General features: G+C 44.4%; 1 protein-coding gene across 4 annotated transcripts in view; it reads left to right on the forward strand.

Annotated features, from left to right (window-relative positions):
* Positions 1-523: 523 nt before the first annotated feature.
* The window catches only part of MYT1 (myelin transcription factor 1), a 179,402-nt gene continuing 154,361 nt past the window's right edge, over positions 524-25,564 (forward strand). For 2 of the 4 annotated variants that reach the window (XM_079978960.1, XM_079978962.1), the window contains exon 1: positions 525-603. In XM_079978960.1, coding sequence (XP_079835086.1) covers positions 528-603 — 76 coding nt within the window. In that variant the 5' untranslated portion in view covers positions 525-527. Of the gene's footprint in view, positions 604-10,694; positions 11,135-25,564 lie in introns of those variants that run through there. The other 2 variants (XM_079978961.1, XM_079978963.1) reach the window with 2 other exon arrangements.

A 25,564-nucleotide genomic window follows, 5' to 3' on the forward strand; every position in this document is an offset into this window, starting at 1 on the left:
TGAAGCATATGTAATCCGAGGTACCACTGTATAACCCTGTACCAAACCTTGTACCACTGATCCATCTAGCCTGTCTGCACTGATTGGCAGCAGCTGTCCGGGGATTCAGGCGGGGGCGGGGACATCCCCAGCCCTACCTGCAGAAAGCAAAGACTCTACTTGGGCCCTTCTGCATGCAGACCAGATGCTCTGCCACTGAGCGACAGCCCTTCGCTTTGCAGAGGAGTTTGCGGAGAGCCACTGCTGCTATCAACATGTAACCGCGTCTGCTTCCCCATTCAGTTTCATTCAGCTCAATTCTATTGTCTCGCGTCTCAATAGCTGCGTGCACCCAGGAACGGCCCGGCCCCCGATTGGCTGCTTTGTTGGCTGCCTTGATTTGCAATTAGCAGCTTGGGAGGCTCCCATTGGCTGGCCTCCCTTCCTCGGAGGCCCTCCGGGATGCATAAGTTTTTGCTCTGGGCTGTAACTTTTTTTTGAAATGAAAGTATCCGCGCGTGTGACTTGAACAGTTGTGTTTGGCTTTCATGCTTGTTGTTCCAAGGGAAATAGTGCTCAGGAAAAAAAAGAAAGCAAGAATGAAGCTGTGTGGAACATTCCTAGGTGCGTGTTAAACAAACAAAGATGTATCTTTAACTTTTTCTGGGCTTCTTCTTTCTATTGTTTGCTTTTTCCTGTAGCGTTGCTGCCGTTCACTGATGGATCTGTTGCCTTGCCCTGCGCAAGTTGCTCCCCACACAGCAACTTCTGGAACTCGCTTTGTGTCTTTTAGCTGGGCGTGGGGATTAATCTGTGTGTAGATCAACAAGATGTCAATTAGCCAAGGAGATCAAGCCCAAATTAAAAATCAGAACCTGGGTTTGTTTTCTCGGCGGGGTGGGGATGTGGAATGGTGCTTACGTTTTGACATGATCTGAACTGCAGCCTGCGAACTCAAAACTGTACCCATCATGTTTTGTGACTGGTAGAGAAGGAAGCAAATAATGAACTGCATGTACAAAATGAATATTCTTACCTTGTAAAGAATTTTGAAAAAAAGAGGGAAGAAACTAGGAAGCTAAATGTAGTTTTCATTGCAGCCTCCAGTGACTGAATCTTTACTCTTAATTTTTGGCTTTACGTTCTGTTCTGCAAATGTTATTTATGTAAAAACAAAGTGGGAAACTAATGTGTTTCTCGGTAATTTCTTTCGGTTTCCTTATTTCCTCCTCCTTCCTTTCTTGTAGTGCCAGAATGTGAAACCCTTCCATTGTAAACTTGTTGAAAGTTCAACAGGAAGAAACCTGTTCAGCGCTAGTTAAAACAATGTGTATAAGGATCGGTGGGTTTTTGAATGGGGAAGGATTGCCTGGGCAATCAACAGCACAGGAGAAGCTTTGGGGTTTCCAGGCAGATCATTTGAAAAGGAAATTAAAAAGAAAAGAAAAGTTGGCAGCTTTTGGGAGGAGGGAAATCATCAGATTAAAAAGATCAGCTTCCAACTGTAAATTTCTTGTAGACAAAGAACTTTTTACTCCAAGGGAGTGATTGTATACATCTCAGAGAAGGGGGTTATTAAATGGGTTCTCCCCCCTCTCCTTCCCCTCCCCTCCCTTCTGTCTTGCTGTTCCATCTGCTAGGGGCTTGTGCTGGGCAGAATGTACTCCAGCCCTTCAGCTGTTCCATATACAATATTAATGCGGGGCTATTTCTTCTTGGCAAAGCGTTCTTAATTGCCGTCTGAGGCATTAAGGAAAGTCTCCCCATCTGCACAGGGCGGTTTTCTTGTCCACAAAGAAATAAGGGACAATCTTTCCTCTCTTTCCCCCATTTCGCCCCCCTCCCCACCAGCCTTCTCCTCCATTCTTCCAGCTGGTAAGCAGAGAAGTTGGTACCCAATTTCAAATGCATTAAGTTTGAGGCCTAAATGACAAAAGAGTTTCTAAGAAGCACCACAGCAGCTTCACAGTTGTATGTCTGGCTCTGCAGAAAGTCATTGTTCTTTTAATTACAGCGATCTTCACAAAGGCCAAAACATTTATTTCAATTTTTTTTTTTTTTTGTAATGACTCTTCTACTTCTGCAGTCTTCTTTCACATCTAGGTGGAAATAAAAACCACTCTGATTTATTTCAATTTTTCTTTTTTAAAAAATGTAATGCACTTTAGAATTCTTCTCTTTAAATGCATGCACGTTGTTTTTAATTCCTTGCAGATAATCACGCAAACACACCATTTTTTACAGCTCATTTTCTAATAAAAATAATATTCAAGATATGGATCATGGGATCATTTCTTACCAGTCAGTTTTAAAGAAAATCCATGAGCGTTTCCCCAAAGGTTTTCTGCCAGTGTTACTAATGAAATAGTAGATACAATTTCAGAAATTCCTGGAACAGAAATATTAACTATTGAGAAATAAAAGTAGATTACCACAGCCTCATTAAGGACTGTACTAGCCTTGCTTGTTAACAGCATCTGGTTTTCAGTTCCAAACTCTTGAGAGATTTCATTTAGGAAATTGTGGTGTAATTCAGAAAGGAGCTGTCCATCTCTGAGTGCTGAACTGGTCATTCACTCAGGTCCTGAATGTGGCCATTATTCCTGGTTTTAGAATTCACAGTGATGAGTGAAGATTAGGACAGTGCTTTTTGACAATTACTGAATTTAGCACCCCTCCCCGCAAGGACGTCCCATGTAACAGACAACACAACAGTTCTTCTATGCATGGAGACATTTTTGGAAGCAGTGATGGCCTGGGAACATACCATGCTGCAGGAATTACCCATATATCAAACTACTGCATTCACTGTAGCTTCTCATGGGGCAACTGCTATGTGGCCACACTTATAGATCCATCAGAATCAAATTGTGTCTTTGAATGATTGCTCATCAAACACAAAAAGCGTCTCTGAATGAACACAGGAAAACAAATGTGAGGAAGAAGGCTAGGCTGAATTCCTATCCATGTGTTCAAGGTGGCATTTTGTGAGGTGCAGGGCGAGATAGAGAGAACTGCCCACCTGCAGTCAAAAATAATACTGTCCCCAGAAACAGCTTTGCCATTTGATGCTCTTGAATGAATAAGCAAGTCTACAGCAAGTCTGTCTGGTGCCCTCAAATCTGTGGCCATTATGATGCACAGACTGGGCCCCAATAGCTTGGAGAAAAATCACCCAGTCTTTCTGCTGGGCCACAGTCTGTGAATTGGCACAGAGAGAGCCAGCACATGGAACAGTCTGAAATTATCACCATAATCTGAGTGCGGAGCATCCTGTTTCTTACTTTTCACTCTTCTTTCTTCCATCACCTTGATGCCTGCTTTTATGGTGGCTTTCTATGATTCTGTGTTGGTGCATGTTGGGCATGATGCAGCCAGAGTTAAACTCCCACATGTTAAGGTCCCACGGATTACCTGAAGAAAACCGAGTAGATGCTTTGTGATCTCCCAATGAGATTTTAAATGGCTTAGGCCACAATCCAAAACTTTTGGCCAACAGTGGCAGGACTTAATGGAATTTAGTAGCCGCCACTTCAGCCAGAGTACCACTACTCATGCCAGCCAGCGTGGAAACTGAGGGCAGGAAAAACATTATGCCTGGTCCCAAGCTGGCATAGCAAAGAGGCCCAGACTGAATCCATTCCTGCTGTGTGATGGAAGCAGGGATGGTCCAGAATTTATTTATTAAATTTATATACCACCCTTCATCTGAAGTTCATAGGGCAGTTTACAGAATAAAAAAATACAAACAGGAAAGACAAAATACATAACATAATAACTGCAGCAAACGAAAACCAATAACCCCCTCCCACAAAAACATTAGAAGGCCATAGGTTGTTTAATCAGCCATATTGTTTAGGAAGTGCAATAAAAGGCAGAATGTTGAATAAAAATATGAAAGGAAAGGAAAGGAAAACAAATGATCACATCAGTGAATCCTGCACCAACCAAACTCCACCCCTTAGCTGAACCTATAATGCCCTTTTCCTTGAGTTCTGGTGGCTATCACCAGCTGGGATACCACTAGCTGTAGTTTCTGGCCATGCTTGTGGCAAGTGCATTGCAGAATTCCTTGGAGATGTCCTGCCACCAGAGCCTGGCAAAACCAAGCAGAACTGGGAGTAAGGTAAACCTCCACTTCATCCTCCAACATGGCAGTCTGGGGCCTTGGATTGTTTTGCCCAATTTGAGATAGATCACGTCAATCCATAATCTTCCTTTCAAGAAAAGGAAAGTATTGATTTAGACCTCATATTAGTCCATTGCCCTGTCATTTACTTTTTTCTTTTCCTTTTTGGTAAAAAAAAAAAAATGAACCTTTGGTGCTCTCTGGCACTGAACCTATGGTTGAGGGTTGGCAGTTTGTCATTAAGTAAAAAAGCAACGAAGTATTAGACTTTCTTTCTGTAATAATCTTGTTTAAAAGAGCATTAACAGCATATAGAGCAGGCATCCCCAAACTCGGCCCTCCAGATGTTTGGGGAATACAACTCCCATCATCCCTAGCTAACAGGACCAGTGGCCAGGGGTGGTGGGAACTGTAGTCCCCAAACATCTGGAGGGCCGAGTTTGGGGGTGCCTGATATAGAGCAATGCTTGGTAGGACCAAAGGTCCACATAGCTGAGCATCCTCTTTCTCACACCATCCAGATAGATGACTCCTGGAAGCCCAATACCTCTCTCCTGTTGTTGCTCCACAGACATTGATATTGACAGACATTGATACTGAGTGAAAAAACACTGTGCCTGAACAAGGAGGTTCAATAGAGCTAGCCAGGCTAAAAGCCATTGAGAGAGCTCTTCCCCTTCATGAATTTGTCTAAAATCCCTTTGAAAGCCATCTAAACAGTAGCCACCTCATTATGTGGTGATGAGTTCTGCAAATTAACAATGTGTTGAGTGAGGAAGTAGTTTCTCTTGTCTATCCTGAACCTATTGTCAATGAGTTTCATCAGAAGACCCTAGTACTCTTCAGGCACCACAATACATTTAAAGTATAGCCTTAGACTGGGACGCAGGTGGCGCTGTGGGTTAAAGCCTCAGCGCCTAGGGCTTGCCGATCGAAAGGTCGGCGGTTCGAATCCCTGCGGCGGGGTGCGCTCCCGCTGCTCGGTCCCAGCGCCTGCCAACCTAGCAGTTCGAAAGCACCTCCGGGTGCAAGTAGATAAATAGGGACTGCTTTCTAGCGGGAAGGTAAACGGCGTTTCCGTGTGCGGCTCTGGCTCTGGCCAGAGCAGCGATGTCACGCTGGCCACGTGACCCGGAAGTGTCTCCGGACAGCGCTGGCCCCTAGCCTCTTAAGTGAGATGGGCGCACAACCCCAGAGTCTGTCAAGACTGGCCCGTATGGGCAGGGGTACCTTTACCTTTACCTTATAGCCTTAGACTATCTGTGAAATGTGAATCACTATGAGATTGATCATATGCAGGTGCTTAAAAATGTCAAGAATTATTATTTTTACTACAAAAAACACCCATAAATGATAGGAGTAGGAATAATAATCAATAGACCTTTTGGGCAGGTAGGTATTATTTATTCATTTTGAGTTGTTGTCCATATCAGTCAACCTCAGTGATGCCATCACATGTCCAAAGTGAATTGGCTACATCACACCATAATGTCACCCCATTCATTATGGGCTTCCTGATTGGGTAGAATCGCCCACATGACTAATCTGAGGAGGATAATAGAGCAACAATCAGAAAGCAAATGGCACTGAAGGAGCAGCAGCCAAGTGGAAACAATGTCAGTAACCAGGGGAACTATAGTGGCAAACTACATTGCAAAAGGTGAATATTCATGACTGAAGTTTGCCCTGAAATCATGAGTTTTGACCTGAAAATCAAAACCGGTGAATAATCAAGAGCTGCAGAATGAATTTGAAGTATTATTACTGATGCAATCACTCATGCTTAGCCAGATGCTTTTTGTTTTGATAAACCGGAGGAAACATCAAACATTATTGCCATACCAATGTATTTTGATGATGATCTAGGCACAGATCCAGCCAAATGTTCTTTGTAGTCTGAGTGACTTTGGTGGAAGAGATTTAAATGTGTTCTTAACTTTGACTGGGGGAAATTAGCCCGTGAAAGATGTGTGACAGTTGGATATGAGCATGATCCTCTCAATAGGCACATCCACAAATGACATGACGTCAAGAAATCTTAATATCATATTGGAAAAGTTAAATATTTTTGTCGCTTGGCTCCGAAAAGCAGTAAATCTTGAAATTAGCTGTATTATCAGGGTATCCCAAACCTGCTTAATATAATGCATATGGTTTGATCAATGGCTGTTCCTCCATATGTAATTGTCCCATGATCATGCACAAGGAAAAAATGAAACTATACACTTTGGAGTACTTCGGAAAACAATGAGATGAGCATGCATCTCCGTGTCTCTCTCTTCCTTGTGGGTCTATGTGTTTGTTCTGAAATATATTTAAATTAGCATAGGAGTGTGTGGGCCTATACATGCACACACAATCACACTCCTACCCTTCCTACTTCCCACAATATTTTGCTTTTGTTTTCCAAGTTGGAGCATTACAGATCTGAATTAAATAGCAGTCAAGGGGACCATCTAGCATTGTTCACGGGATAAAGTTGACCCTGCCTTTCCCCTCCCTTTGATTCTATCTTGAATACAGAACAATGAAGTGCAGTTAAAGCACCGTGCCTGGTGCCTGATGATAAGGCTTTAATAGAATTTCTGAATGCCAGAGGTTTAGGATGTAAAATATCCCTGTCTTCACAGCATGGTCAAAGGCGATAGGGGGGGGGTGTTTTTAGGAGTACTCTCAGCTGAACACATCCTTTTATGTTAATGGCTGAGCTTGCAAGAAAAAAGGGGGGGATTTCAATGTCTGAAATGGGCCGTTGCAAGTCTTTCTTGGGTTTTCTGGTACATTTGAATACGTGCATTCAGAGCCAGGCCCAAAGAGACCTTGAAACAATGTTAACTTATTTGAGCAGAATCTAAAAGTCACTTGCCTAAAAAAAATAGATTGAACTTCTGCAAAAGAAGAATCGATCAAGGGATCCCCTAATAGTTGTGGTTACTAATAGAGGCAAAAGTTTGGGGGCAATAGAAGTTGTTAATTTCAGAGACTGGAGTAACCTTATTAAATATGGGTCTTTAGCAGAAGTAGTATACAGTGGTACCTTGGTTTAAGAACAGCTTAGTTTATGAACAACTTGGATTAAGAACGCTGCAAACCTGGAAGTAGATGTTTTGGTTTGTGAACTTTGCCTTGGAAGCAGAACACGTTCCACTTCCTGTTGAGTGTGTTCCATTTGTAAATGGAGTCTCCCACTGCTATGGGAAAGCACACCTTGGTTTAAGAATGCTTTGGTTTAAGAACGGACTTCCAGAACGGATTAAGTTCATAAATCAAGGTACCACTGTACTGGGCAAGCACTGCTTGGGGGAAAGAGATTGCCTTACTGTTTGGGGAGGGGCTGTAGGTAATTAATAGAGCATGGAATTTGTATATAGATGGTTCTATTCACTGCTTCTCCACCTAGAACATGGATAGGCAAACTAAGGCCCGGGGGCCGGATCCAGCTCAATCGCCTTCTAAATCCGGCCCACGGACGGTCCAGGAATCAGTGTGCTTTTACATGAGTAATGAGTGCTTTTACATGAGTAACCCAATGCCTCTCTGGGTTATTTGTGGGGCCTGCCTGGTGTTTTTACATGAGTAGAATGTGTGCTTTTATTTAAAATGACATGAAAATGGCATAGGAATTCATTCATTTCCCACCTCAAAATATAGTCCAGCCCCCCACAAGGTCTGGGGGACAGTGGACCGGCCCCCTGCTGAAAATGTCTGCTGACCCCTGACCTAGAAGCAACAGAGGCTGCTGGAAGGTTTCCCTCAAACCCTGAAGACCTGCTAGTTGAAATAGATAGTTGTAGACTCATGGTCTAAGCCGTGTGTGTGTGTGTGTGTGTGTGTGTGTGTGTGTGTATGTGTGTACAGCTGCTAGATTCTATTTTCTATGCATAAGGTTGATGGGATGGTGTCTTGAAGACTTCTGATATCCCATCAACACATACATACATACACACATACTAGTGCTCTAAGTAAGACTGTTATCCTAAGCAAACTTACCTTGATGTTCCATTGACATCAGTTGGACCAACTTCTGAATAAATAAGCATGGCATTGCAATATAAAGGTAACAGAGTTGATTGCAAGTTACTGCTCTATCCGACTTACATCTAAGTTTCAACTCCAATTCAGGTGGGGAAAACAAGTTTACTTTCCGATTTATAAAATAGGAATTCCAATAGTCTACTTCATGGAGTTATATATGTGGGATTCACTGTCTGGGTATCAAAATGGGAAAACACCCCAATAGCAATTGTTTAGTTTTTGGCATGCATGACTTTATAAAGGAACAACAGCCAAGGACCTCCAGTGACACTCTTGCTGTTTACAAGTATGCACATTTATCAGACAGAATTCTGGGGTTCTGTGTTTGTGCTCTTCCCAGGAAAATGTGTGTATGTTGTATATGGTGTTTTTCAAGAATTGGTCACTGAGTCTGACTATGGTAAGAACCAGGTATTTGAGGTTGGCTAGCTGTAGGAATTTGCTGTCCAGATATCCCCTACAGGCTCTTGGTGCTAATTCACACATGCATGCTGATGGCTTGCTGACTGTACCTTCAAGTGTTGGCTTGCATGTGTGAGACAGGGCCTGTCAAATGATAGGACTTTCATATCATCTGATCAAAATCAAAGCACAATACTTTTCAAGGGAGATAGTTCACATGTTTAGATGATGGACATTCCATGCTGAGGAAAGAATCAAATAACAAGCATTGTGTAACAACTTGACTTTAACTGGGGGTTGTTGTTGTTTTAAAAAAATGTGTTTTAATTGTTGTAACCTGTCCAGAGACCTTAGGGTGAAGGGTGGGTAATAATTTGTAGTAATAATAAAACTTGTAATATGCAGATGTCAACCAATTCCTAGAATTTAACTCATGCATGAAACAAAACATATTTGATTCCCCTTTAAGTCGAAATGTTGACACTAAGGCAAGGAAAAACAAAGGGGTCTTAATTTGCCCCACAAGTCCATTTTCACCAAACTGTAGTCACCCATATGATCAGAGTTTACTCAGGGAGCTGAGGCTGAGCTGAACCGCAATCTCCCTGGCCATTATAATGTTTTGGCCAAGACTTAACTAGTGAATTTGTGGCTAAGGCTTTAAATGTGAACCAATACTGCACATTACACCAGCTCTCATTCTCAAGCACACTGATATCACCTTAACCAGAATTAGAGTCTTAACTTGCCTTTCCCTCACAACAGCTCTCTGAACTAGTTTATCACAGTTGTGAGACCAAGAGAGATTTGACCGAGGCCAAACAAATAAGACAATGGCAGAGAAGGTATTTCAACACAACTCTCCAAAAGTTTAAGCCCAGTGACATATCCATTCTCTGGGCCATTTGTTATATAAATCACTAAACACATTCCTAAGTGGTTCAGAAGCCTTTCACAACAAGCTTGCTAGGATTCTTTTGATGCTGTGTTTTTAACAAGACTCACCAGAACTTTGAAGGCATTGTTCTGATAAAAATATGGCATTGACTTTTCTTCCACTCAATACTGAGATCAAGGATAGTGGCCGGATCAACCATAATCCATCAAATATGACATCAGAGTCATATTTACACAACACACACACATATGTCTGTGCCACATTTACTAGAACCAAACATTGCCTACAACCTGGTCCAGCCAAGGAGTTTTGGGTTCCTGAGACAGGAAAACTAAAACACAGACACACAAACATACAAATCGAAATGGGACCCAATCCATCTGAGACATTCTTTTGCCAAAGCCCTATTGAACAATGCTTTTTTGCTTCTGCTGTCCATTTCGATTGGGCTTGTGAGGGAGAACTTTCCTGTGCCTCATGGATCCAATCTGCTCCCTTGAAGGCAACCAAATTCCTAAAGCCCTGCAATAGAGGAAAGGAGTAGGGTTTTTTTGAGAAAAGTGGATCTGATGGTGGAAGGAGGTAAAGACAAGGACAAACTTCCCTTTTACTCATCTGGATAAACTTTGCAGATTTTTTTAAATTGATGCATCAACTCCAAGATTACTATAATCTGCATGGGAAGTGTATGCTGTGTTGTGTTGTGTGCGGACATATACAGCCAAACTCCTGGGCTTTTCAATATATTAGCTCAATCACTGCTGGTCTCCCAACTTGCCTCTGGTCGTGAATTCCCCACCCTGTTCTTTATGGCGATGGGTCATCTTTTCTAACCACCAATAAACATTGTAAAGTACTTTCGCTGCAGCTGGGCTAAGCCGGGGCATCTGTCATTCCCTGCTTGTTGCTATTAGAAATTATGGGACTGTACCATAGGCTGGAAATGTGGAGGGGGGGATTAAGCTGACAGTTGTAACCTTCCCAGCTCCTTTTGTCTCCTTTGCATAAAAGGACTTTCAACCCATGCTGCATATTAATTATGGATCAGATTGGATTTTGAGGGGGGGGCGAGGGGAGATCTTCCACCTTCTGTTAGAGCCCGAGGAGTGGTGGAAAGAGGGGAAAATATATTCTGGGGCTCCCTCCCACGCTCACCCCCCTCCAAAGGGAAAAAAGTCAGCACCTCCATGTCTTTCTCTTTTTTTTCTCCCCTCCTTCCTGTACTGTAGATTTATTTCACCTCGGAGAGTAAACAGATATATTGCAAGCCCAAAGGGTTGATGGGTAGTGTATTTACAAAGGGAAGGAGAAGAGCGCCCCCCCATCCACGTCCTCCTCCTTCTTTCCACCGCCCCCCCCGCCATTCCCATTAATGAGAGCGATCATTAAGTGAGACACTGCCTTTAGCGAGCTTAAAGAGTTCACACACTAAAGACTTATCAGCGGTTTTAATTGAAAGCTACGAACCTTCTTCCACGCATGTTCCCGGCGTAAGGGAGTGGGGAGGGGGGGCCGCTTTCAGCAAGTGCTCTCTCTCCTCTCCACCTCTCCCCCCCCCCCTTTCCAACCTCTCCACCTTCCAACTCTCCCGCTCCCCCCCATCTCCACCCACCCACCACCCCATGTAAATTTCATGATTGCTTTCCGTGATGTCATTTTGAAAAGAGACAGACAATAGGCTGTGAGCAAAGGTAAGTCAATGTTATGCTCTCTTGTTTGTTTGTTTGTTTGTTTGCGCGGACAAAAGGCACATATTTATCAACTGTGTATGTGTTGGTTTTTAAGAAGGAGAAAATATTAATAAGCAATGATCGTCGTGCTCTTCGGGTGGTTTCTGGAGGGTGGGAAAGAGAGTGTTTGAGAAGAGAGAGAGGAAAAAAATATATATATATCCGGATAGTTCTAGAGGTTGTCCCGATCTGTAGGGATCGCTTTGGAGGAACCGTGCCCGTGGTGGTGGGGTGTCTTTTTGTATTCGACGGCCTATTTGCTTATTGTTATTTTTCCCCCCTATTCCTGGATCTTTGATGGCCGAGTTTTTCTCGCGGGCGCGCTTTGGATCTCGTTGCAATTGTGGAAAGATGACTGGAAGAGCGAGAAGAGACGAAGACAGGGCAACGGGGGTGGAAAGGCGAGATCTTCTTTCTTTCCTTTTTGCTCGCTGCCTTTAAAGTTTCTCAGCATTTCTTTTTTTAAAAAAAAAAAAGTAGAGAGACTAGTCTGTGGACTTTGATACTCTCTCACCTGGGGAGGGATCCCAAAGCGGGAGAGAGAGAGAAAATTGCGGGCGGATGGAGAGGCAACCGCCCCGAATGTCTGTTTCGTTCTCTTACTTGACACACTCCCGGAAAAGTTGCCGCCGTCCATGGTGCTGAAATTCCCTGTTTTCGGGTTGAAGTTGCAGACAGCAGTTCTACGGTCTTGCGTTCTCATTTCTGGCAATCTCGTGCGAATCGGGAAGAAGATAATTTGTTGTCGTTGTTGTTGGGAAAGATTTTAAAGATCCATTATTTCCCACAATTCTTTTTCCCCCTTCCCTGTATTGGTGATAAGAGTGGGAGACTTTACTGTTCTGTCCTGATGTTCTAGGGTAAAACTAAAACAGGGTCAGGTTAAAAAGTAAGAGACTGTTTTAAAAGTGTCAGACATTTAGGAAGTCAAGTTACTTTGCAGCGTTAAGAATAACAACTAGGGGAGTGCTTGCTGGTTTTACTAGTTTATGGCTCTGGTTTTCTATGTAATTCAGCTTCCCTTCCACATATATAATGTCCAGAAACAAAAGGGAGATTTTACTCTTTATACTTCATTGCTTTTATTGCTTGGATTGTTTGGTTATTTCACTGCAGGCAGCTCCCCCCGCCCCCCCCCCCCGTGAAATGATAAGATTGGGCAGGAAGTATCTAGGAGTTGGGGCTTCATTTAGAGCCTTTTCCATGACTTTCCCATGCACTTCTAACAATGCAATCCTATGCATGCCTTCTCAGACTTATTCTCAGAAATAAGTCCCATTGTTTTTGATGGGGCTTGGTCCCGGGTGAGTACAGGATTGAAACCTCAACCTCTTAATCAATTATTAGGAGGCAGGATTTAATGGAAGTTTTTAAGGACCAGATTGACAAAGCAGAAGATGACGATATTACACCAAAACTAGCAAGGGAGGCCTTTGTCTGTTTCTGAGCCATTTGTTCATTTCCCATTGGGAGGTCTATTGTTGAACTGGAGAAGGGTTGTTTATTTTCACATTCATCACAATTCCCTGTTTTGAGCTGGAGGCTGGACTAGCTGGGGAATGACCCACGGTTTTTCATGACAGCTATTTCCTACCTCTGCGAGGGGAGGAGGAAAAGGTTCCTGTGTGACTCAACCAGCTGTCAACACAAGTATTATAATTTTGTATTCTTGCTCTCTGGCTGGGTCCCATTTGCTTGTGGTTTCTTGGAGATCCACTTTGGGCGAAGTTCTCTGTCTCTCCAATAATTACAGCCAGCCTCTCTCTCTCTCTCTCTCATTGGCTCATCTGTTCTTATTATCAGCTTCCTCCATATGTCTACTTTAATTAATGGCAGACAAAAGAAGAAGGAGAATGTGTGTGTGTGTGAGAGAGAGAGAGTGTGAGAGAGAGAGAGAGAAGGAAGGGGGTCATTGTAGGAATTAAAGTTTAAGAGTTGTCATGGCTGTGATGGAGTCACAGAAACTGGAAACAAAGATTGCTGGGTGCTTGCTTGTATGCACGTATCTTTTGTAAGGTCATACATATTGCTCAGAAGGCAGATTATTAACGGGGGGGGCAGTTGCAGGACACTCAGCAGGGAAAACAAGACTGCTTTGCTCTTTGCCTAACATGTGAAAGAAAGAAAGAAAGAAAGAAAGAAAGAAAGAAAGAAAGAAAAGACTGGTGTATGCCACAGCTACAAATGCAGCTGGCAAAGTACCCTCTCCCTTCTGCTAACCTTTTGTTAAGCATGCTTTATTCCCGTTGGCTTTGCTAGGTTGTTGATCGTGTATTAGGAGTGTGTATATCTCATATGTCTGCAGGAGAGGAACAGATAAACATCTGAAGGCTAGCCTCTGGCCAGCAAAAATAAGAATCAAAGTTGTGAAAGCAGGCCAGTTTGCTCACCCCAGGAGAACCCTGGGAAGGTTGTGTGTGTGTGTGTGCTTTGTTTGTTTTTTGCTGAAGGTTCACTAATCAACTCTAGATCTATATTTAGACCAGTATAAATAGCATATCACATAAGGAGCCAGGATGCAACGTCTTGGAAGAAACCAATAAGGGTTTGTTTCCTTTTCCTTCCCTTGCACGCCTGTGAATATTCAACTCTGTGGCAGAATCACATGCTCTTCCCCCGTCCCCTCCCAATGGAACAAAATGCAACTTTTCTGTGCAGGAAAATCATAGCGTGATCACGCACACAGAGCCTTTGCTTGATTGTTAACAGATATTAAAATAGTCCCCCTGCCACGTCATCCTGGCGTCATGTGGTTACTTGAGGGTATTCATTGGATGATCCCTTTGAGTCAGAGCCATCTATTTACCTTCCTATCTAAGCTCCTGACATTCTGCCCCACTTCCCTAATGTTCCGCCATGCTGAGCTGTGACCAAGAAACAGAACTTGGGGTGGGCAATGCAAGTGGGGGCAGACTTTAGTTCCCCATGGCTCCCAGTCAGTAGACGCAGCTGGAAGGAGGCAAAGGCAGAGGGACCAGTAGGGACCGGTGACAGGTTTGGATCCTAGCTCACCCACTCCCATGGAACCTGTGCATGCCTTTAATCCTGTCATATAAGTAAGTGGCAGCAATTATTTCCCAGGAGAAAAGTTGCGTGCTGCACTTGGGGGGGAGTCAATACCTTTCCACAGCCTCTGATAAGTGGGATCCCACCTCCTGAGAGGAGCAGCAAGTTTATAGATGTGGGGCAACATGTTTTCAACACTACCCTTCCCTCCCAAGAAGGAAGGAAGGAAGGAAGGAAGGAAGGAAGGAAGGAAGGAAGGAAGGAAGGAAAGAAAGAAAGAAAGAAAGAAAGTTTAGGGAAGAAGAGAAAGTAAGGAAGGAGTGTGGACCTCATACCTTTTTCTCTTCTTCCACCTTGAACTTACTTTCTGGGTTGATAAGGAAAAGGCTTCCTTATCTCCTCCTCCAAGCATGAATGCTATTCTGGTTCAGGAGAATGGGGAGCCAGGCCAGTTTTGAGACAGCAGGTCTTGTCCCTCCCCTTGCTCTGCTTGAAGTCAAGGCCTCTGCAAAGGATAGGAGAATGTGGAGTGGGAAAGGAGAGGGAGCTGGCAGAAGGGCTAGGACTCTCAATTTTTCTCCTTTCGCTGCTCATCTAATTTTAGCTAATTATGAATACATTTATTTATTTACTTTAACTAGCTGTAAATACATTTATTTACTTGCTTTTGCAGGAGATGATAAAGCAGCCTGATCTCCCAATGCAGTTTAAGTCACAGAGCTTGAGTGTAATCTCATTTCATCCCTAATGAGGGACCCTTTGCTATAATATGAACAAATGTGAATCTGGAAGAACTTAGAAGAGCTGCTTCCCCAACTCAGTTGAGGCCAAGTGCATAGGACCAAGCTGATTTAGTTCTCAGTGGGAAATGTTTTCAAGTTGGCCACTGAAAACAGGGGTATAGCAAAAGTCAGTGGAGCAGTTATTTGAGTGCACTGTCCTTAAGCTTGGTTGCTTAAATAGCAAAATGAATAAATGAATGGGCAGTTGGAATGGGAGATGTCAGAAACAGACAAAAAGCAATAACATCTCTCTTGACTTGTGTAAGGACGAGGGGGAGGGGCTCTTCTTCCCTACCTCACAAAACCTACATGGTATTTTGCTATGTATTGCAGTTGGTAATGTGGGTTTTCTGTTGTTATTTATTAGCTCTCATCTTGTTCACTTAGGGTATAATTCAGTGGGAAGTTCTTCCATGGAAGTCTCGTTGATACAAAAGTTCTGCCCAGTGTTTGGTTGATGGAGGCCCATTCACACAGGCAAAGCATTGTTTCTGAACCTGCAGCCATTGTGCAAATGACCTTGCATGTGGGAACAGGCCTCAAGAATTCAGAAAACCGAGAACGAGGAAAATAAAGCAGTGACGCAGCCGTTGGCATTATCATTTATGAATAATAGTATGAGATGTGATAAAAGAGGGATGAGATCAGCTCAGATGCAAGAGCGTTAGCTTAATTGGGTCATGGATCAGACTGAAAGGAACACATTGCTTACTTTTCTGCTCCTAAGAAAGCATAGCTTCTGAGACTCTTCTGAAACGTTTCCCCTTTTCTCACAACAATACACTTTCCCAAAATGCATGGGCACGTGAACGCTCCCAAAGTCGCTGTGCATCTGAGCTCACTTTATGATTTCTCTTGTTGTTTAAGCATCAGCTAATCTCCTGTGAAGGTTTTTTCGTAACCTTTTAGCTGTTCGACAGACCTTCCGGGGAACTGGACCAAGGCATTATGTAGAGTAATCAGAAATGCAGCTAAGCCAACGCAGCACTCATGTGAGATCCTGCCATGCAGAAGAACTGTATTTTATCCCCCTGGGAAGTGGCTCAGGTTTTTATTATTGTTATTTTTCCTTCTCCTCTTAATCGCCAAGGAGAACCCAGTAATGGATTACGTCTCCTTCTAAACTTCCAATGGAATTCTCTCCAAAGGGATTCTTCAGTATTTAAACCAAGTATTTAAACCATTGCCAAGTACTGACACACTATTCCCTATGACACAGTGGTGCTAACTGTGCTCAGCACTTAGATATCCCTTTTCAAGTTTCCGGTGTGTTTTCCATAAATTATGTCAGCATTCCTTATAATGGGGGTGGGAATCATAGAACTGTAGAGTTGGAAGGGACACTGGAGCCCATGTAGTCCAAGTCACTACAATGCAGGAAGATACAGCTGTCCCATACTGGAATTGAACCTGCAACCCTGGCATTATCCAGGCTCTAACCAACAGAGCTATCCAGGATCTGTTGCCCACAGATGCTGCTGGACTCCAACTCCTATCAGCCCCAGCCAGCATGGCAATTGACCAGGGATGCTGAGAATTGTAGTTAACAAAATTTTGAGGGCCACTGGCTCCCCAACCCTGCTTTTCAACAACCAAGTAAGGTTGGCCAATCTTCTTATAGGCTATATAGCTGTGAGCAACAGCTTGAGTTTGAGGTCAACCACAGGACTGACGCAAAGAGAGCGCAAAGAGAAGCTGTTTGTTTTGCTCTCCCATCTCCTTTCATGTTGCATGGTAGAGAAATCGCCAATGTCCTGATGTCACAACCCTCATTTCATTTCATTTCTTATATTTCTATGCTACACATGAGTCAAAAAGTGGCTTACATACAATAAATAACATCACAGCTGCCACATAAATTATACAAAACCATCAACAAATCATCAGTAAAACAACCGCCTTCTATAAAATGCTATTAACAAGACAACTTGGAAAATAGATTGAAAAGCACAACCACAAGAAAAGTCATGTTATAAAATGCACAAAGCATTACAGCACTCATAATCCTATGTTAACAACATTAACAAACTAACAACCCAAAACAAACTAAGCTGAATTCACACACACTCTCCCCATCCCCATGACTCATGGTCCTCCACTCAGTTCATCAAAAAACACATTCACATAATGTTGCCTCACCTCTTCATGGCTCCATCAGCAGCAACCAATGATCTGCAGCAAAGTCCACAGAACATCATGGGGCCAGGATGTGGGCAAGTTACACTGGACACGTGAAGAGGGTGCTAAGTATGTGACCGGCATTTCAGAAGCAGAAATGCATTTTGTGCATCATTCAGTGAGCTCATGGTTGATGTGCAGTTTTGATTGTGGCCCATACAATTGTGTCCCTGCTTTTAGCCAGGGCACAGCGACTGCTGCACAGAAATGGGTTTGCAGGGAAATGGCCTGACACACAAACAGAGAGAGATGCCTTAGACCACGACAGACTTGTCCATCTGGCCACCATCTCTGACTAGCAGCAGGCCTCCAGAACTCAGGCAGAGGAAGCCACATTCTGCATGCAAAACGTGGGCTCTCCCACTGAACTATGTTGAGTTGACTCATGTCTGCACGGCAGGACACAACTGGGGGAAGAGGGTGGAACTAGGTCACTACGGTGTGAAAGCAGGCATTTTTCCAAATATCCCTTTCAGGCCTCTGAGCCAAGGGACCCTTTTCCACAGTGTCCCATTTTTGCCACCCACCAAAACCCTGGGAGCAAAAAGCATTCCAGGTTTTTCAAGATGAATATTTAGTCCAAGCTGCCAAGGCCTGTTGAAGTTCATTGTGACCTTGCATATAATGAAGGTAGTAGACTACGCCTACGACAAAGCAGGCCACAATAAACTTGCTAGTTTTTCAGGTGTCACAAGACTCTTTGTTGTGCTAAAAGACCAATTTCTTCTCCATTTTGCAAAGTAGCAAAGGTTGCAAAACTAACCAGGAAAGGCCCATAGCTCTGTGGCAGAGTGTAACAAGAGCTCTGCTGAGTCAAGGGAGGGTTTTTTTAAAGGAAGGAATACTGGGAGACAAGGGTATCTTCTTTGCATGCAGAAGTTCCCAGGATCAATCCGTGCTATCTCCAAGTATGGTTGGAGATGCCACTGGCAGTCTGTGCGGACAATCCCAAATTAGATGCAGCAGCATAAAGCAGATTGCTGTGACAGCAAACTTCAAAGATCTGGAGAGCAGTCTCACCCAAGAAGATGGGGCAAACTTGTTCCGTGTTGCTCTCAAGGGTTGGAAATTTCAGAGAAGCAGAATTCAGTTAAACTTGATTGGAATTTTTCTAATGTTTGACAGCAGAGTGCATGGGCAGTTGATGGGCTCTCCATCAGTGGAGGCCTTCAATCAGAGGCTGGATGGCCACAGGTCAGGGATGCTACAGTTGCATCCTGTGCTGCAGAACCAACTCTTTCATCCTGTGAAAGTGTTGCCTTGGTGGAAGTGTTGCCCCTGTGAAAGTGTTGCCTTGGAAGTCACTGGGGCTATCAGAGAGCAAAGGGAGACCTTGACAAGCATTGGGGATGTACAAGGGGAGGGGGGCTTGAGTTAGACATGATGAAAATCTGCTGAAAAGCAAGGAGCTGTCACCTGCGTGAAAGATGAGTGATGTAGAGGAACTGGCTTCTATTAACCTGGTTTTTAAGGAGAGTTATCAAGTGACCAGGAAAAAGGCCTGCTCTTCTACTATGTGTTTGAAGCCAATCTGCAAAAATCCAAAGATGAAACTCTTCACGACATGCATATAAACATCACAGAGCCAGAGCTATTGGTCTGTATTTTTCCCTTCTCCCTGCCCCAGGGTAGCAGTGAGAGTTGCCCGTTTTCCTTTACATAATGTGTGAAATGGTCATAAGCTATAGCTTATACTGTCCGGTGAAGGTTCACAGAAATACAGCCCATTGTAAAAAGGGGGGAACAAAGCAAACAAAACCTGGAATTTATATTTATTCATTACATTGATAATTCACTTCATCCACATGGACCCCAAGTGGGTAGCAACCTTATAAAAAAAATAAGATTACTACATAAAAATAAGAAGCATGAAACAATACATTTAAAATATACGAGCACACATTTGAAAAACATACCACCACAATAAAGTCTTATTTATCCCTGACCGGTAAGTGCTTGCCCATACAGAAATAGTCTTTCATTGCCACTCCAGATATGTTGAACCTTAACTTCGGCTTTTTGGCATGGCAGGACACACTGCAGATGATTTCCCTCCACCTCTTCTTCCTGCTTTTCCATGGTAGTTGTTTACATGTTCAGCTTCAAGCCGTAACAGGATTACGGTAGATAACGGCAGTACTGGCTGCTCAGCATGCATTCATTTCCAGATAGGACCTCTTCCTGAAACCTTAGTAAAGGTAAAGGTACCCCTGACCATTAGGTCCAGTTGTGACCGACTCTGGGGTTGCAGCACTCATCTTGCTCTATGGGCCGAGGGAGCCGGCGTTTGTCCGCAGACAGCTACCGGGTCATGTGGCCAGCATGACTAAGCCGCTTCTGGTGAACCAGAGCAGTGCACAGAAACACCGTTTACCTTCCCGCCGAAGCGGTACCTATTTATCTACTTGCACTTTGACGTGCTTTCGAACTGCTAGGTTGGCAGGAGCAGGGACCGAGCAACAGGAGCTCACCCCGTCGCGGGTATTCGAACCGCCAACCTTCTGATCAGCAAGTCCTAGGCTCTGTGGAGTTGTTGCCAATTCTGAGCTGGATGGGCCAATGGTCTTATTTAATAGAACTTGCTTCACAATGTGAGGTTATGTGCCCAGGGAAGATGGAGGAACCTTTGCACCTCTTCCACTTTGCAAATCAGATCTAGGAACTCTATGATACTTTAGAAAGATATTGTTGTTGTTGCTGCTGCTGCTGCTTATATGTCACCCATCTGACTGCCCCTGCCACTCAGCTTCCAAAAAATGATAAAACTACAGTAAAACATCAAACATTAGAAACTTCCCAGAACAGGGCTGCCTTCAGATGTCTTCTAAAAGTCAGATAGTTGTTTATCTCCGTGACATCTGGTGGGAGGGTGTTCCACAGGGAGGGTGCCACTACCGAGAAGGCCCTACCGAGAAGTTCCCTGTAACCTCATCTCTCACAGCGAGGAAACTGCCAGAAGGACCTCAGAGCTGGACCTCAGTGTCCAGGCTGGACGATAGAGGCAGAGACGCTCCTTCAGGTATACAGTGGTACCTCAGGTTACAGACGCTTCAGGTTATAGACTCTGCTAACCCAGAAACAGTACCTCGGCTTAAGAACTTTGCTTCAGGATGAGAACAGAAATTGCAGGGCGGCGGTGGGAGACCCCATTAGCTAAAGTGGTGCTTCAGGTTAAGAACAGTTTCAGGTTAAGAACAGACCTCCGGAACAAATTAAATTCTTAACCCGAGGTACCACTGTACAAGGCCGAGGCCATTTAGGGCTTTAAAGGCCAGCACCAACACTTTGAATTGTGCTCGGAAACGTACTATAGATCAACGTAGATCTTTTAGGACCAGTGTTGTATGATCCTGTGAACATGGGAACATAGGAAGCGGTCTTATACTGAGTCAGTATTGTCTACACTGACTCTCCAGGGTTTGTTTTTTGCTTTCTCCAGGGTTTCTGGCAAGGGACACTCCCAGGGATTGAACCTGGAACCTTCTGAGTGTAAAGCAAATGTTCTACCACCGAACTATGGCCTTTCTGCAGTATCCAGGCATGTACAAATCAGCAGATCAGTCATAACTGAGTTGCAAACTTGGGTCACAAATTATAAGGTGTGGGGGAATAAATCAGAGAGAGAGATGTGCCCCATGCCAGCCATATCTTTTAAATATAGACCCCCCCCCCTTCATTCACCAGACTTTTGAAGGAAGACTGGACGCAGTATTGCTTCTAAATACTACTTGCTGGAAGTCACAGAAAGAAAAAGTGGCGGTGTGATTTTGGTCCTGCTCCTATGAGAGCAGGATGTCTGTACTTAGGAAACCAATGTGGAAATGTTGCTTATGTCGAGTTATTTCTAAGTTTCTGTGCCTTTCTGGACAGTTTGACTTCAGTGAATGTTAGTTTTTAGGGTTGTTGTGTTTTTTTCTATACCCCAACTTTCAATCTAAATTATCCCCCAAACAGCTTACCGTAAATTATATAATGCAGCATAAAGCTGTGATGATGGAACAATTTTAAACGGATGCCTGGGGGGGGGGGGTGATATGAAAGCCTCTCCTCAACTCTCAAGCGTCCCTGTTACCAGTACAGGAATTTTCAGTATACACATAAGAATCCCTTGAAGGCATGCGCTGAGTTTCGAACACCAGTGTGCGTGTTCATTGGTTTTGTCCCCCACGACACACTAATTTTCCCATGTAATGAGAAGCTCCAGGGCAACTTTACAGAGTTGCAGGGGCATTCCGGAGAGCGAAAGCTTTTTATTTGCAAATTTACAGGGAGAGAGGGTGGGAAGCAAGCAGGTTACACAAGAAAGGATGCTGAGACCCTAAAGCTGCACCGGAATCATAGAGATAGGGGAGAGTTATCGCGTTTCTTGGCATGCTGGCACCGCCTGTCAAAATATTCAAGAACACTTAATTATTCCTATCCCCCTATAACTGTCTTGTTATACTCCCAGGTTGCCTCCAGACTGCTGTTATCTTGAGGGAGGGATTCACGTGCATACCGGATATTTATATATTTGCACAATAAAAGTGAATTAAAGCACTCTGTTGCTCAAATGCAACAAATCACACACACACCCCTTTAGAAATAATAATAAAACCCCGACTTTCTGCAGTGAGAAAAGCGATCGGGGGGGGGGAGTAAGGGCTTTGTAACTGCAAAAAGTTCAGTGTGGAGTGAATGAATGTCAAATGGGAAAATGCAAGCAAATCAGGGCAAATTCAGAATGAATGTGAGACGGTACGCTGGGTGGATTTCAGGGGGTTGGACTAGATGATCCTTGGGATCCCTTCGGACCATTTGATTCCATAATTCTATACTTTTCTAAGCTGCAGTTTGAGGTGGTACAGATTTGAACGTTTTATCTTGCTGCAGGTATAGCCCAGTCCACAGAACTATTCTACACTTCAGGAAGAATAAGATTATCTGTTCTGGACTGTACCACTTGAGATCTTAATGCTAATACTAAACGTGATCTGATCTGCAAGGAAGTTTTCAAAACAGTGAGGGAAGTGGCCCATTCAGATAGATGCTGGCCCCACCCTGATCCTCAACACACAATCCACTCTGTAATGATAATTAGAATTCCTCCACTCACCCGCGTTTTGAATAACATCATTTTTATATTGTTTTTGAATTATTATTATTATTAATAATAATAATAATTTATTTATACCCCACCCTCCCCAGCCAAGACTGGGCTCAGGGCAGCTAACACCAGGTATAAAAACAATTGATTAAAATACAACGTAAAAACAAGATTAAAGTACAACATTAAAATGCAGCCTCATTTCAGTAGAAACTCAAATCAAAAACTTTTTGGGGATGAAAACATCAAATCTTCACCAAGGCCAACTATCCAGACTGCTCCTACATGGGCCAGAAAAAAGCCAGGGAAGTCCCCAAATAGGAGTTCCATCACAGGAGGAGAAAGGAAAGAGGGGGAGGGGATCAAATTACCGTTTAAGAGTTATCTCTTTTTTAAAAAAACAGAAACAAAATCGTGTTTGTTTTACTTTTGGTGAACCGCCTCGAGTCCCCATTCTGGGGGAAAGGCGGCATAACTAAATAAAGATCGATTCCGATATTCTCTACTACTCTAGTAAAACTAAGGAAGCAGGACGCGCCAGTTGCGCTGGGTTCAATGAAAGCGCGCTGGCAAGACGCTTAAGTTGACTTAACCAAGGTGTTGTTTTTTTATATCTCGGCTGCGCTGGCTGGGGCTGATGGGAGTTGCAGCCCAAGCCTGGCACCAGTTTGCGGCTGCCTTTCCTAGGGCGCACTTCGTTTCAACCCTTTCCTAATCACGGGGCGGGAAACGAAGCAAGGGGAGGTTATGGGGAGGGAGGACCAGGCGACTTCCAATCGGGAAGGAGCGAGGGAACATTTATCCGCCGAGGAAACCAGCTGGGTCGAGGAGGTCTGGAGCAGGGAGGCGCTTAACAGACAACAGAGGGGTCAGAAGCCGCAGATCACAGGGACGGGCGAATGCGCACGCGGCTGATGCGCACAAGGAACAGCCTACCAAAGGGAGAGGCTGGGAAGCTCCGCGCGTGCGTCTGACGTCCTCAGCAAAGAAAGGGAAAGTGCAAACTTCATAGAATCGTAGACATCTCGAGTTGGAAGGGTCATCTGGGATCATCTAGTAGTCCAACCCCTTGAAATGCAGGAATCAGAGAATTGCAAGCCAAGGCTCTGTTGCAGCCGTGGCCAACCTGCTTTGGACTACAGATCCAGTCCAAGCCCTCCAGAGGGCACCAGGTTGGCAAAGGGGCGCCGTGTACTTGATTGACCGCAGCAGCATCCTGGCAGTGCCCCCCCAAAAAAATAATACATTAAGTGTCTTCCCTCCTTACCTCTCTGCAACCAGATCCGAGTGATTATTTGAAGGGGGAAACCAGTCTGGGCATGCACATGTTATGTATATTCTAAGTGCTGGTAAAGGTAAAGGGACCCCTGACCATTAGGTCCAGTTGTGACCGACTCTGGGGTTGCGGCGCTCATCTCGCTTTATTGGCCAAGGGAGCCGGCGTACAGCTTCCGGGTCATGTGGCCAGCATGACTAAGCCGCTTCTGGCGAACCAGAGCAGCACATGGAAACGCTGTTTATCTTCCTGCTGGAGCGGTACCTATTTATCTACTTGCACTATGACGTACTTTCGAACTGCTAGGTTGGCAGGAGCAGGGACCAAGCAAAGGGAGCTCACCCCATCACAAGTCCTAGGCTCTGTGGTTTAACCCACAGTGTCACCAAACGGCCTCGGCCCTGTATACCTGAAGGAGCGTCTCCACCCCCATCCTTCAGCCTGGACACTGAGGTCCAGCTCCGAGGGCCTTCTGGCAGTTCCCTCAATGTGAGAAGTGAAGTTACAGGGAACCAGGCAGAGGGCCTTCTCGGTGGTGGCACCCTCCCTGCGGAATGTCAAGGAGATAAAGAACTACATCACATTTAGAAGGCATCTAGAGGCAGCCCTGTATCCGGAAGTTTTTAATCTTTGATGCTTTACAGTATTTTGTTTTATATATTCTGTAAGCCACCCAGAGTGGCTGGGTATTATTATTATTATCCTAAGCAATTCCAGGAGGTTGGAGATGAGTCTTTGGGTCCTTTCCAACTTGACACTTCTATGAGACCTCTGGATATAGGGCGGTATATAAATTCTAATAATAACAATAATAATTCCAGGAAGCATGCCTACTTGGGAAAATGTTAACTCCAGAAGATTCAGTGAAGCGGCATTCCTCTGGGAAAGTGGAATAATATGTGGCCCTACAAGATGTTCATAGAACAGCTTTTATTATCACCAACCCAAACCACACCAAAAGTGTGAGCAAGCTTTCGGATCCCTCAGAAATCTTCATCAGGATGGATGTTTGAGCAAGACTGGAAGTGAAGGTGGGGCAGGCTGAATGGTGCCCAAGTTGCGATAGCTCGTTCTCATGGTTGTGGGTTTGAGCTCCATGTTGGGCAAAAGATTCCCACATTGCAGGGGGGTTGGTCTAGATGACCCTCGTGGTTCCTTTGAACTCTACAATTCTATGATTTTATGAAAAAGGCAGTTTGGGATTAGAACCATAAACTCTGCCCTCATTAAAAGTTCGTTTTGGTTACATTAGATGGGGCCCAGAAAGGGCGTGGCTGGAAGGGTTAGGGCGAAGAGCCCATGAGCGACCTATTTTTCCAGAGCATCCCTTCGGAGAGACGTAATTACTGGCTGTTTTTTATGTATTTTTTTTTTTTGCAAGGGATCGGGTCTTGTTCCGCTCCGCTGCAATTTATGGGCGCTTCCGCTTGCCTTCGATGGGCATCACGCGGCACGGAGCTGCTGCAAAAACCAGGAGCCTTTTTTTTTGTTTTGTCTCCTTTTCCAAAGTTTCTCCCCCTCGGCTCCCCAAAGAAGAGCCGTCTTCCTTAAGTCCCCTCACCAACTCCCAGTCCTGATTGCAAAGTTTCTTTTTCCTCCGCTCAAGCGTTCATTTAATGACGATTTCAACTTCCTATCTTGCAAGGCAATTGGGGAGGGTCTCCCGAACGCAGTTTCTCTTTGATCGCCTTGTTTCTCCCCCTCCCCCGCTTTCCCACCCGCTGCGAAAATTCGAAGTGATCCCGGACCCATTTCTCTTGCTTTCCGAATTGCTTGGCGTCCCCCAAATTCGGGAGTTAAAAGCCACTTCAGAAAGATTTGACGCGCGGTTCTTCCGGGGAGGGGTGGACGATCGGGATTTTACACGTGGAGGAGAAAGACAGCTTTGTTCGAATTAGTTCTGGCTGAGCAGAGGGAGCAGCAACGTAGCTCGGCGTCACAACAGCTGCCATTTTAGCTCCGACATTTTGAAAGCTTCGGGGTGGGGGGAGTTAATTCTTTGATCCGTCCGTTCGCGACACAGAAAAAGAGAAAGAAACAGAGAGGCGTACGCGCGCCTTGTC

This window comes from Podarcis cretensis (genome assembly GCF_951804945.1).
Source record: "Podarcis cretensis genome assembly, chromosome: 6".
NCBI lineage: Eukaryota > Metazoa > Chordata > Lepidosauria > Squamata > Lacertidae > Podarcis > Podarcis cretensis.